The sequence below is a fragment of the Meriones unguiculatus genome, chromosome 11 (assembly GCF_030254825.1).
Source record: "Meriones unguiculatus strain TT.TT164.6M chromosome 11, Bangor_MerUng_6.1, whole genome shotgun sequence".
Classification (NCBI taxonomy): Eukaryota; Metazoa; Chordata; class Mammalia; order Rodentia; family Muridae; genus Meriones; species Meriones unguiculatus.
Window position 1 is genome coordinate 3312237 of NC_083359.1, and position 13772 is coordinate 3326008.

The 13772-nt window shown below is 50.8% G+C and overlaps 1 protein-coding gene across 2 annotated transcripts in view; it reads right to left on the minus strand.

Annotated features, from left to right (window-relative positions):
• Myh10 (myosin heavy chain 10) overlaps window positions 1-11345 on the minus strand; it is a 119306-nt gene extending 107961 nt beyond the window's left edge. Inside the window, exons 1-2 of one of the 2 annotated variants that reach the window (XM_021642521.2) lie at window positions 11077-11345; window positions 3760-4135 (exon numbers count right to left, since the gene is read on the minus strand). In XM_021642521.2, the coding sequence (XP_021498196.1) occupies window positions 3760-4104 (345 nt within the window). In that variant the 5' untranslated portion in view covers window positions 4105-4135; window positions 11077-11345. The remainder of the gene's footprint in view (window positions 1-3759; window positions 4136-11076) is intronic. The other variant, XM_021642520.2, reaches the window with a different exon arrangement.
• Window positions 11346-13772: the final 2427 nt, after the last annotated feature.

Genomic DNA, 13772 nt, shown 5'->3' on the forward strand with positions numbered 1-13772 from the left:
GCGCCTCCATTCCCTCCTGTAGCCACAACCTCTTGCATGCTGTATGGATTCTTCACCTGTCAATAATCAGCTGACTGGCCTGTAGCTGAGGCAGGAAACAGGACGGAAGAGTTCCAGTAGACAGAGTGGATGCTGGGATAGATGAAGCTCGGGGAATTTGCCCCGGACACTAAGGAGGACAGACACATGAAACCCAAGCAGAGGTAACCAGCCATGTGGCAGAACAAACAGAATAATGAGCAAGTCAGGAAACACGCCTGGCTATATTGGCCTAGGCTTTTGTAAACATATTTAAGTCTCAGAGTCTTTATTTCTAGGAACATGCGTGTGGGTAAAAAATATGGGTTACAGAAAAACCCCTTCCACAGCCTCCTCCTGGCTCTGCCTTTGAGTGCTGAGCTTACAGCATGGAGTGTCACAACCAGTTTCTTGTGTGAGTGCTGAGGACACAGCAAGCACTTTTTCCTGAGCCACTTTTTCTTTTATTCTTTTCCTTGTACCAACGCAGTATCTCCCCTTCATCCTCCTTCTCAAAGCTGTCTATGGTGCCCACTGATGAAACAAGGTAAAGCCTCCTGTGGAAACAGCCTGGCTCTTTTCCATACTCACGTCCTGTCTTATGTGTGTGTGTGTGTGTGTGTGTGTGTGTGTGTGTGTGTGTGTGTGCGCGCGCACGCGCGCACATGCGTGTGAGATAGGTCGACCTCAAGTGCTGTTCCTCAGGACAGGGGCTCTGACTGGGAGGGACTTAGGGCTTGTCAATCAGACTTGGATAAGTGACTGGCAAGCCCTAGAGATCCTCCTTCTCCATCAGCCCTGCACTGGAATCGTGAGTTTGTGCCACTATCCTGAGCTTTCCAGGGGGTTCTGGAATCAAACTTGTGCCCTCTTGCTTGTGCACGCTGTATGTTAGGTGGGAAGCTAACCTCTCAGTCCTCCAGTGCTGCTTGGTTGTGCTCTCATCCCCCAGTCCTGCATTAGTCACTGTACCAGGCTTCAGTCCAAAACTGATGTGCTCTCAAAGCTCCGAAGCTCACGTCACCAGCTAACTGCAACACCCTAAGACTCCCTCAATTTCATCAGCTCTGTCCTTCAAGGCTATTAAAACCTCAGCCCTTCATCCCTGTGATTTGAATGATAAGGGCCCCATTCGTTCATTTAGTTGAATGCTTAGTCACCAAGAAGTGAAACAGTTTGGGAAGGATTAGGGGTGTGGCCTTGGGGGAGGTTTCCAAAGCCTGTGCCAGTCCCAGGTTCTCTCTGACTGCCGCCTGTGCTCCATAAGAGGTAAACTCTGCCACTGCTCCAGCACCATGCCTGTCTGCTTCCTGCCATGATCACGGACCAACTATAAGCAAGCTCTGAATTAACTGTGTCCTTTTCTAAGACTCACAGCAATAGAACAGTAGCTAAGACAACCAGAGTACTCCTACCTAGGCCTTCATCCCTCCTCAGTCTGATTCTAAAGGTGATCACCAAGCTCACTCTCTCTGTGCTAGGAATACAGATGCATGTTGCCTGGCCCTCACAGGCCTAAAGCTCAGTCACACAGCCAGGAAAAGGACATTGATCCTCTGTTGTTCTCTTTTCCCCAGCTCCTCCTCTTTTCTAGGCTAGTCTGCTCTCCTAACCTGCTTTCCCAGCCCTGCACATTGCCTCTTCCTCTCTTTTTCTGTATCCTACTTCACAGAAGAAAAGGAAGGGGGGGGGGGAGGCTCAAAATCTACTCATTTTCAGCCTTTCCTCTGCTGGTTCCCTTATCAGCTAGACTCCAGTCCAAATGCCACCTTGCCAAAGAGCCCTCCACTGAGCCACTGAGGTAGCCGTTCTGCTTCCAGCCTAGTTTCTAACGCGGTTTCATTTCTTCACAGGACATCTCACACACACAGGGTGCTGAGCGGCACCTGGAGGGCAGTACGTGCTTGGTAACATTGCTTCAGCGCACTGGTTCTTTGGGAACCCTGGTTCCAGCTGACTGAGTTTTGAATTACTTGTGAGCTTCAAGCAAATTCTCTGCATAAAATTCAACCATTTCCCAATTTCAGCGTCATCACGCTGTCAACTTCTGTCTCCTCCATGCCACCTTCCTCAGCCACTGTCACCTGCCCGTCGTTCCTCAAACTCATTTTGTCTGTTGTTGCTGTTTCTTAAACTTTTATTTGATGTGTGTGGGAGTGTCGCCTGCACGTGTGACTGTGATGTGTGTGGGAGTGTCGCCTGCATGCGTGACTGTGTACCGCTTGTATGCTGGTGCCCAAGGAAACTGTAAGAGGGCACCAGATCCCCTGAACCTGGAGTGCCACCATGCGGACGCTGGGACTCTAATGCGGGTCCTCTGGAAGAGTGCTCAATGCTCTCCACCCTGGGGTCATCTCGTTAGCCCTCGTTACTTTCTGAAACAGGGTCTCACTCTTCAGACAAGGCTGGCCTCTAACTAATGGAAATCCTCGTGCCTACACTGCTCCCCCATAACCCCAGTGCTGGGACCACAGGCATGAATCCTGACATCTAGCCCACTCTAGGTTCTTTGCCTTCTCTGTCTTTCTTCTCCTGTCAGGGGATGGTCTTGTACATGGTGCATTCAATGCTGATTTCTGTGCTGAGATCTGGCTGCAGTGAGAACATGCTCATTGTCATCTCTAAGAAGAATCTCCTGTCTCAACGTTGCGTAAAAATCATTCTCCATCATCTCTGACTGGTTAACAAAGAAGCTGATCAGCCTATAGCTGGGCAGAGAGGACAGGAGGCGGGACTTCTGTTCCCAGTGAGGAGGTCTCAGGTAGGGACCAGAGGAAGAAGAGGAGACAGAGCAGGAAGGTCGCCATGAGGACAAAGATGGAGCAGAAAGCTGGGTGTGATGGCGCACACATTTGATCCCAGCACTCAGGGAGGCAGAGGCATGTGTATCTCTGTGAGTTCAAGGCCAGCATGCCTACAAAATGAGTCCAGGACAGCCAAAGCTACACAGAGAAACCCTGTCTCAAAAAACAGAACAAAAAGATGGAGCAGAAGCAGCCAAGGGGAGACTAAGATGGCCAGTAACACGGGGCACATGGCTGGGAAGTAGCCAGGCCAGCACAGACGGGTTAGAGTAGATCGATATCTGCCCCACAGTAGGATTCTGTGTCATTACCTGGGAGATGGAATAGGTAACAGAAAAAAACAAAAAGCACTATAACATTCCTATACCTCTGCCTTACCCTAAATTATTTTCAGTAATTTCTGTGCAAAGCCATGATCAGTGACTGCAACATAAATGGCAACCACAGGACAACCACAGCCTCAATCTCATCCCCAACTGTTGACTCTTAAAAGCTTCAACATTCATCCCTCCCACTTCCCTTCATGCAAGTGAAGCTGTTCTTGCTCTCCACCAAAACCTGAGCCTACAGCCCCTTGCTTTTCTCATCTTCGTTGCCTGGCTCCTCCTGGAAACTAACTCTCAATTATCATTAACTCCCTGGCCTTTTTCCATGTGCTCTCTTGTATGTTACCCTCCAGAGCATCACGTTAAGTCTTTAAAGGCCATTTCATCATCTCTAACCACACACTGAATCATTTAAACTTTGCACTGTTAAAATGTGAAAAAAAAAAAAAGAGCAGGAACCAGCTGAGCAAAAATCTTCCCATTTTAGACAGAAATACAGTGTCAAACAGGGTATTGGGAACCTCTGTTCCCGAGTGGTTTCAGCATTGTGTGTGATGGGGATGATGTGGCCTCCCAGGGACCACTCCCGGTTACTGGGAAGAAACACTCACATAGATGAGGCCCGAGTAGTAGCGGTCCTTCAGGTTATGCAGCACAGACGCTTCATTCAGGCACGTCAGCTCCGCCATGTCTTCCACCTTAGAGAACTTCGGCGGGTTCATCTTCTGAATGTCGTCCTTGTTGACCATTGCTTTCTTCCCATTCTCCGCCAGCTCCACCATGACTTCATCTCCCCGCTCTTCCTTGATACTAGCTGCCTCAAAACCATGGCGTTCTGATGGAATCCACACCAGCTTTTTAGCTGTCCAGTCAGCCTGAGTGGCAGGGTTGTAGATGACAGCCCTGTCCACAAAGAGATACCTCTCGGGATCCTCCAATCCAGTTCTCTGGGCCATTGTAAACAGAAGGGTCCAACAGGAATCGCCTCTAGAAGAAAGGGGCAAAATTAGACGCTTATGAGATATAAAATCATTTACAAGTCTGACTTTCTAAGGAACTAAGACCATCGGTAAACATAAAACACACAGTTAAAGAGCTGAGTATCCCTCCCCACAGCCACATGGACCCCACTTCCCAAGGTAAACGTCAGGGGAACCACTAATCATGACTGCTGGTCTGGTGACCATTCAAGACCTGCCCACAGTGACCAAATGCAGCGGCAAGCAAGGAACTTTCCAGGTGACCTTTTCTCCTCTCCATGTCCTCTTTCACCCTCACCACAAATCAAGCAGGGTTCCGAAGGGGAGAGGCAAAAGGAAAACAACAAAACAAGATACATAATAAAGGCCCATGGAGTGGTAGTGGAATTAGTGACCACAAAAACATGAGGAACCAGGTCCAGGATGTAGCTCGGTGGTGGGGCATTTGCCTGGCATGGACAAGGCCCTCAGTGCCAGCTCAGTACAGAGGCAGAGAAGGGAGAGACAGGAACACTGTGAGGATATCTGAATGAATAAGAGCTAAATTTTGCCTTCCAGTTTACCCTCGGAGGAGACGCAAGCCAACGGTGTTACACGGGGCCACAGAAGGCAACTGCGACTTGGCTTCAACTACGCCTTTCAAGTATGTCCCCACATCTCTTCAGGCCTCCATCCACAGCCCACAGCTGCTCCCACTCCTGCATCTCCACTTTCCACTACCCTCACCTCTCAACAGAGCATCTGTATGGTGGGCAAGTTTCCAGATAAAAACATTCCATTAAAACAGTTCCTTAAGCAAGATGGTAATAAAACAACTCAAAAGAGAACCAGGAAGTCCCTGAAACCAACCAGGTTCACTAGGCCCCTCCCTGCCAGAGTAAGCAATAAGAGCTGAGCGAGAGCTCCCCTCAGATTCGGCACAGCCAAGCTATAAAGAAGACCCTCACGCAAGCTGAGGGGCAAAGAAGACTCTTGAGACCAGACCAGTTAGTTGCCTGGAAGAGGAAGAAACCAGCCAAACTGTCTGGAAGAGGTTTAGAGCAACTGAGGCCCCTGGAAAGGACACTGTCCCACCTGTTGAGCTGTCGGCAGGCTGTGCAGCGTGCTCCAGCGTGCTCCAGCGTGCTCCAGCGTGCTCCACGTTCCCAGCTCTGTGAGCTGGGGTGGGCTTCGGCGGTGCAGCTAGCTGTCTCTGACTCACGCCTGCTCCTGTAACCCAGCACCATACTCCTATACGGAGCTGAACTCTGGTGGTCTCCGTTCTCTGGCCTGAGGTGGGCTCCCTGTCTGGGGTGAGCACACACGTGTAGACATATGTCTCAAGGAAAAGTTCTGTAACACCACACCGTGTCTTCCATTAACAGTTGTGGCGCCAAAAAGCAAACCTAACATTCCAGAAATGATCTAACCGGAACAAAAGAGAAGAATCCTTAGTAACTCAGGCCATATTGAGGAAAGGTCTGCTCTGCGAGGGTTACAACAGTCAGACCTCGAGATATATAAATGGCCTGTTGAGCCGTTCACTATTGGCACGCAAGGAGAGAAGTGACATCTCCATGCGTGTCAAGGCGAGGCTCCTCTCCTGTACTCCAGGAATTAGTCTTTTGATCAGAGGACATCCCGCACCTTTCTGATGTGACTTCTTATTCCTTCCTGGCAGCATCTTTCTAGAATCTAACGCCACAGCAAACATTTCTTGCTATTACTCCAACATCCACATTATTCCAAAGTTCATAGGAACAGTTTTCCAAGACTTCATCCAAGTCAACCAAGACACGAGTACCTGCTTTTACTCTATCATGTCCCTTCGACTTCTCCCCTTTCCCTGCTCATGGGAAATACTGGGGACTCTTTGTAGGTGAGGGTCAATACAAGGCACCCTTCGTATGTCGCATGGAAAGGTCATAAAGTCACCCCAAAGTTGTAAATAGGTCATTAACTTTGACTCTGTAACTGACCCTTAAGCTCCATGAACCCCGTGAAATGGTAGAAGCCATGAAGCACACTCAGCGTGTGCATTTGTGCATTACCCTAAGGGGCTGATCATCACTTTCTTCAGATTCTCCAAGGGCTAGCCACACCCAGAAGGATTCAGACTCCAGCGAGTTCTTTAACCCCCGATAAGAGTTTATTTCAGTCAAATAGCTATGATCCTTCAGGAATTATTTGCTACATAAATCCCTTTGCTCTGGAGAGTGGGTCTCAAACTGTAGCATTTATTAGCAGCATAAGAAAGGCTTATTAACATATGATTGCTGGGCCATATCCCCAGAGTGTCCTATTCAGTAAGCCTGGGGCGAAGCTTGAGAATCTCAATTTCTTCCTCCACCCTTAAAAAAAAAGGTTTCTTTTATGTGTATGAGTATTTTGCCTGCATGTATGTGTACCACATGCAAGACTGATGCCCAAGGTGGCCAGAGAGGGTGATGTGATAGATAGTTGGGAGCCAAAATGTGGGTTCTGGGAATTGAACCCAGGTCCTCTGCAAGAACAAGGGCTCTTAACTGCTAGGCCATCTCTGTAAGTCCAACCCAGATTCCCAGCTGATGCTAATGCTGTCATCTTTGACAACCACTACTCCAAAGTTCTCACTGGCTCCCAGTATTATTGGCAGGCATATTAGAACAGAAAAGGAAATTAAACGCCAATGTCCAAAACCCAATTATAGCCAACGGAAAGAATGTGCTGATGTCTTACAGAATATAGACTTGGATTTAAAAAAAAAAGAAGACAAAATGACCTCCACCCCTCTTAAAAAACATGATAGGAGGGAGGGACAGAGGAAGAGTGGGCCTGGAGGAAGTGAGGGAGGGGGCTACAACTGGGATACAAAGAGAATAAATTGTAAAATAATGATAATAATAATGGCGATTCATATAATTAATATATCTACAAATACACAAGAGGGCAATACAGAAAATATTTGTGGGCACACGTTCCATCAGAAGTATGTTAGCTTATTAACAACTCTTTCTAATTTAGACTGCAGCAGTAAGGAGCAGCACAGGGATCATCTCAGGTGAATCTGAAGGCAAATAATAGGTCACACACCCCACCTTTTAGAAGTATAGAATCTATTAAAAGTGGGGAAAAAACAATTATAACAAACGAGCTTGTCTTTTACCTGGTTAAAACGCATACATAGCACTTTGGGATGTATCCTTGTGTCTGTAAGTTTGCACACAATAATTTGCCTTGGGCGTGGAAACATGCTTGAGTCTGCGAGGCAGCTATAAACTGGACTAACTTAGCAAGTCTAGAGAAAGTAAACTGTATATTTTTTTGTTACTTTATCAAATGAGAGAATTCATTGGTGCATGTTGAAGATGCTGAATGTGAATTTTATGGGAAAAGACCTAGTCACTGATGGAACTGTTCTTACACAGCCCCTAGTTTCCTGGGAGAAAGATAACATACTCACACCTTCCGGTTTTCTGAGTCCCAGGCAGCTGCCTTAAAAGGTGAGGCTGGTTTTGAACTCCTAAAGTTTCTGCTTCCACCTCCCAAATTCTAGGATTACAGATGTGTGCTACCACACTCAATCTATTTCTTTAATGGAGTCAATTCTTTGGGTCTCCAGCTGAGCAGCAGATTGTAAATTATTTTTATTTTTAACACGTCCACGTTTTTTGCACCACACCCTGTGGGGATTGGTTACCTGTCCCTTGCTGCATGGCAGCAGCTGTGGCCTGGTCCCTGGGACATAGCAGAGACTCCAGATCTACCTTACACAAACGGTCCCACCTTTAACCAAAAGCCTTCCCTCCTGACCCAAATGCTACCCTTTCACACTTTCTTTCCAGGTCAGTCTAGCAATTTAATCCTTCCTTCTCCTAACCCTCCTCTGCCCTTCTGGCAGACTCCTCAGCCTCCCAAACAGTGCACTACAAGGCTTCCTTAGCAGGCAGAGGTGTTCCTGCGGCTGCTGAATTCAGAGTTCTTAAGGCCAATACAATGTTTTAGTTTAACTCTTATGCTTGCCAAGTATATTGTATTTTTTTCACTCCACTGCACACTTGGTATTAGATCTGATTTTAAAATGGTATTTAACATGTACCACTTGCAAGTATTCTGCCTTGCTGAAAGGCTAATACCACAATTTTTAAAACAAATAATCTTGTTACCTAATTACATCGAGGCACTGCTCCAGCTACACATATCAAGGTCCTCACAGGATTGCTTCCATAAATAACTCCATTTTACAAATGAAGCATCTGAAGGATTCTGAGAACAGACAGGTAGCTGGCCCAAGGTCACTCACACAGCAGAGGCCTCACAGCAGAGTCAGTCTTAAGCCCAGAGATGGGGCTACAATGTTGAAAGCGGAGTGGAAAGGGAAGAAATTTAGGACACATAACATACATATTACCAAATTTAAAAATCCTGTCTACCAGTAACGGGTTAACGCTTATAGGTTTAGAGCTGGAGAGATGGCTAACAAGTAGAGAATACTGGCTGTTCTTCCAAAGGTCCTGAGTTCAATTCCCAGCAACCACATGGTGGCTCCCAGCCGTCTACAGTCAGTTCTGGTGTGCAGACACACATGCAGGCATAATGCCGTATAAATAATAAATAAATCTTTACAAATGTATTTAAAAGGAATATAGATTTAGTCAACGAGCACATTAGGACGCTCTGGCAAAGACTTTATACTTTGAAGGAAATGCCGTCATTTAAGAAAAAAAGGGAATAAAAATCGCTGTAGTAGACAGACATGCGGAAAATTTGGAGGTGTTTGGGGTCACCTGAATTATCAGTGCACATACAAATTTGCCTCCTAGAGTCAAAGCTCCGCATCCCTCTCGTTGGCTGTGGACATCCGCCCAGGTCATTTTTCACTTCCAATGAAATGCCACCTGGCAAAATTCTCAGCTATCTCCCAACGCCCAAGGAGGGTGACCAAACGGAACAGAGAAGAGCAAACAAAATAATGGCAGGTTTTCCCCCCTAGAGGATGAGGACTGGCCCAATCTGTGGGATGCTCTCTGCCACGGAGGTCACTGGCACTACAGGGCTGCATACATCTCTTAAATTGTCAGAATTCTACTTGGCCAAACCATCACAAACACAGAAGGGAGGGCTGCTGTGAAGCACCAGCTCCCAATTAATAAAATACTTCCGCAACTTGGACCGCAAACCAGGCATTTTAATTCCTCAAATGTGATAACAATGTACATCAAACGCCGCTGAGGCGTGCAGTCTTCCGCCCCACAACGTGCCCTTCAAATTTTCCTCCATGTCACTCTCTCGCCAGACTCTTCATTGTAACGATTCCCGAAGGAGCCCAAGCGCACAGCCAAGCACTCCCAGGCCACATCCTTCTGCTGCAAAAGCTCGTGGTATGTCACACAATCGTACCACATGCGCTCTGCCGACAAGGATGGGAATCGAAGATGCAGAAGTAAGGAGACACATAAAATGGCCACTTTTCCAGAACGGAGGCAGACGGGGCACACTCAAACATCAAATGCACGGGGCTACAAGAGCAGTTAATAGAGGCAAACTGATAAAGGGGATGAGACAATGAATAGATTATAAAGTTTTCCAGAGTCGGATACAGGACGGAATAATTAAACCTCACCCAACGCATCCTTAGTTTCAATGTTTAAAAAAACAAAAACAAAAGCAAAATGTCAGCATAGCCAAAGCATTATATTTAGTATTATTTTATTCAGCAAAAACAGCAGTCTTTGTTTCACCCGCAGTCTGGATCTACTCCGCCTGCTTTTCCTACCCCACCCACCCCACCCCCTTCCATCCACCGCAGTGATCTTGAAGAGAGCTGCAGAGGCCCCAAGAAACAAGATAACGGTCGTAGGCAGAGACCCGGCTACCCAAACCTCACCAGCTCGGGTCAGACCCGCCGCCGAGTGGCCACCTCCTCCCCAAGGCCCCAGTTCCCAGGCAGGCCTGACCGGGGGCCTCTCGGGTCCCAGGGCCGCATCCGCCCACCACAGGCCCACAAAGCCCCGCCAATGCCAAGGACTCCGCTGCTTCAACTTCCCTCCGACCCAATTCCGCTTCGATTCCATGGGATCAGGGTGTGACCACCCGCCACCCCCCAACTGCAGAAGGCCAGGGAGAGATTCTGCGGCGAGCCATCACCAGATCACTTACACAATAAAGCGATCCAGAGGCGAGGGCTGACCCTCCCCCCGGGCCGCTCCGCTACAACGCGCCCGGGCCACATTTCCCGCCTCGCTCCCCTCAACGGCCCAGGCCTCGCCCGGCGTCCACCCCGCGGTGTCCCCACCCCCCCCACCCCGGTCCCCAGCGAGCGTGGCATGCCGTCTGGATCCAGCCCTCCTTCCCCGGGCCCCGCTCTGGCGCCCCTCACCCGTCGCACGCTCCCCGGACCACGCAGAGCTTCAGCCCACCGGTCCCTAAACCTCCCAGATCCAGGGTCCGCCTGCAGAGTCCGGGGAGACCCGCTCAGCCGCGCCCGGGGAAGTCTCCGCCGGCCTAACCCACCGCCCCTTCCCGCGCCCCCAGCACCGAGATCACACCCCAGGACTCAGTCCTCCCCTCGGAAGAGGACGCGGACACGCCGGGCACCTCCGGCCTCCCCCTGGGGCCGCTCAGCTCCCAAACCCACGCTCCCAGGAATCCAATGCAACCAGGAGTGGTCCCCACCCCCAGATCTCCATCCTCATCCCCCTCCGAGGGTCGTCCTCACGCACACCCCGGCCCCGATCTCTGCACGGGGTCTCACTCTCCAGGACCTCGTTTCCGACCTCTCCGGGGGTCTCTCCGTCTCCACACACCGGGGTCCGGTCCCCTCCACAGGCTCCGCTCTCCGCAGCCCACCGCCCGCCCTTCCCAGCTCCCGCCCGGGCTGCATCTCCACGCTCCAGCGTCCCCCAGCCCGGGTTCCCTCCCTCCTGGCCGCCCGACCGTCCCGGCTCCCGGGGACGCCGGCCTCGGACCCCGGGCCACCGCACCTCTCACCTTCAGCCGAAGATGGTGGCGCCGGCGCACGTCCCCAGCAGCGACCACAGATCCAGCGTCTCAGTTCCAAAGCCACCGCTGCCTCCGCCGGGCTCCTTTAGCACCGCCGCTCGCGTCTGCCCCACCCACTCCCACCCTCATTGGGCCAGCTCCACGCCCATCACCGCCGCCCCCAGACCCACTGGTCGCCTTGCGCGCCCATCTCCCAGGAAAGACGTTAGCAACGCGAACGCAGCCACCTTCCCCAGCCCCGCTCCCTCCACCCACCCGGGAGGATGCTCATTGGCTCCCGCCCCCCGCAGGCCCCCAGGATGATAGGCTGGTGCTCACGCCCGTCAGGGGCCGCGGGAGGTGCGGTCGGGCGGGCGGCTGGCGATTGGCCGGCTCGGGGGGAGGGCGGAGATGGACAGCTGAAACGGACTCGGGGCCGGGCGATCCCGCGAGGCAGTGGACGCCGACCGGGTCGCGGCGTGCGCGCCGCTCGGGGCCGCGGGAGGCCGGGCAGGTGTGCCGCGGCGCGAGCCCCGGCCCCCACGGCTCGCGCCCCTCGGTGGCATCGCGCCGCCGCTGCAGCCCGCTCGAGCCGGCCGCGGCCCGTTGGCTCGGCCGCCGCCGCTGCGTCCCGCTGCGGGACCGGCTCCCGCGGAGGAAAAGCGGGGACCTCCCCCCCCCCCCCGCCAGGCGCCCGCAGGGGCGGGGCCCGGAGCGCGGTCCTGAGGCCTGACGTCACCCTGGAAGCCGCTGCGGTGCGGCTCACCTGCAGTGGAGGATGGGTGCCGCTCGGCCTGGGCGCCAAAGCTGGTCCCGACCCCGCTGCCGTCCGCGTGGAGGCCTGCCTGGGGCCCCGCCGGACACCCTGCTCTTTGTGGCCCGCCACAGTGGGATGTTTGCAAACGGATAAGAACCGCTTGCTCAGCCTCCTAGGCAGGGCTGAGATATCCCAAAAATAAGAGCCGCAAACGGCCCTGGCGGAGAAAAGGAGAAAGCGACTTCATTAGTTCATTTGTCCGCTCACTCGTCCGTTCCAGTCCCCTAAGGAGGAGGAACCGGGTTGGGTTTGCAGGATTCCTGTGGTGTCATATGCCCTAGAACCAAAGCGCTAGTGGTTCAGTTGCCTTAGAAAATGTCTAGGGCCTCAGGTGGGGGTGAGGTTCCAAAATAAGGAAAATGGAAGCAAGAAAATGTAATGAAATGTCCATAGAATCTAGTTAACTCATAAAGTTTAAAAAAAAAAAAAACACCCAAATGAATGGCATGTTCTTATAAAAAGATAAATATTTTCAAAAAATAATGTCTCGAGATTTTTGGTATTTAGTATTGGGTATATGTATATGTTTTAATAGATATCTGTAAATGCCTGAAACTTCTAGAATGATTTTTTTTTTTTTTTGAGTGAAAAAAAATCAAAAACAAGGCAGGAAGTGGTAAGGATTGGTGGAATTCAGAGAAAGCTGCGAGGCAGCTGGATGCCGGCCTTTCCGGCGGAAGTCAAAATTCTTTGTCCTTTGTCCTGGTGCATCTGGTGCCTGCCCTCACCTGACCGCTGCGGTGCTGCCCCTGTGACTTCGGCATCCGTGGAGAGGTCTGTCCTGCTGAAGTCTACAGAGGAAGTGTAAGGTAGTGATACAAGCATCTTCTGAATGTTTTCCTATTCAGAAAGGACTCGGCCATCTCTGAGCCCGGGCCGAAGCTTTGTTAGCTGGTGAAGTCATTTCTAAGTGCAGTATGCCATGCTTGGAGCGTTCGCACAGATAGCTCCAGCAAGCCCTCAGCTGCGGTTTCTCATAACTTCAAACGTCCTCCTAATTTTACAACAAACTCAGTGGACCATCAGAAGGACAGAACATGAAGTTCACTGGCCTCAGAACTCAGAGACATTCGTTTCAGGGGGAACTCAGTAACAAACTGTCCCCAAGTTCATTTCTAGCTCTGTAGTGTCTTCCCTGTTTTCATCTGCCAGATATCTCCCACCCAAGGACGAGTCAGGCTGGACCCCACTTCTCTTCTGGGATCAAACAAGGTCTGGTTCGACCAGAGTAAGATGTCCATGCCTGTGTGCCCCACATCTCTGCCGGGCGGCAGGGCAATTACAAAAACAACAGGCACCAGGTCTGCCTTCTGCCCATCCACACTTCAACCACCACACAGGCATTCTTCCCAAGTTCCCGTGATCGCTTCCTTCTCCCTTATCTATACACGCAGCCGCCACCCCCCCACCCCTTCTCCACCGTCCATCCCAGACCGGCTTCTTCAGCTCCACCCTCACAGAACAAAGGAAACAGGATTTCGAACCAGACCTGGCTCTGGATGCAACTCTACTGCTCTACCTGTATACTGTACCAGTGCACCTACATACTGTCTAATCTCTGACAGATTACCTCGTCTCTAAGGGGACGATACAGAAATGGACCGGAAGGATTCAGTTATCGAATACGTTGAATTAATGGGTTGCTGAATAAGATGACATCACAGATTAGTACATAGAAAATTGCCTTTCTCTCTTGTATGAATTCATGACGAAGAGGGAGGAAACCCTTGTCTTTGTCGGTAATAATTTTAGCTGGTGACTAGGCTGCTTTTACTCCTAAAAGCAAAAGTTCACAGACCATTGTTTGGCACAGACCAGGTCAGAAGTCCAAACTCATTCCCTCGGGACAGCTTGAGCTTGTTTTGTTTCATGTGTACAGAAGTGATAG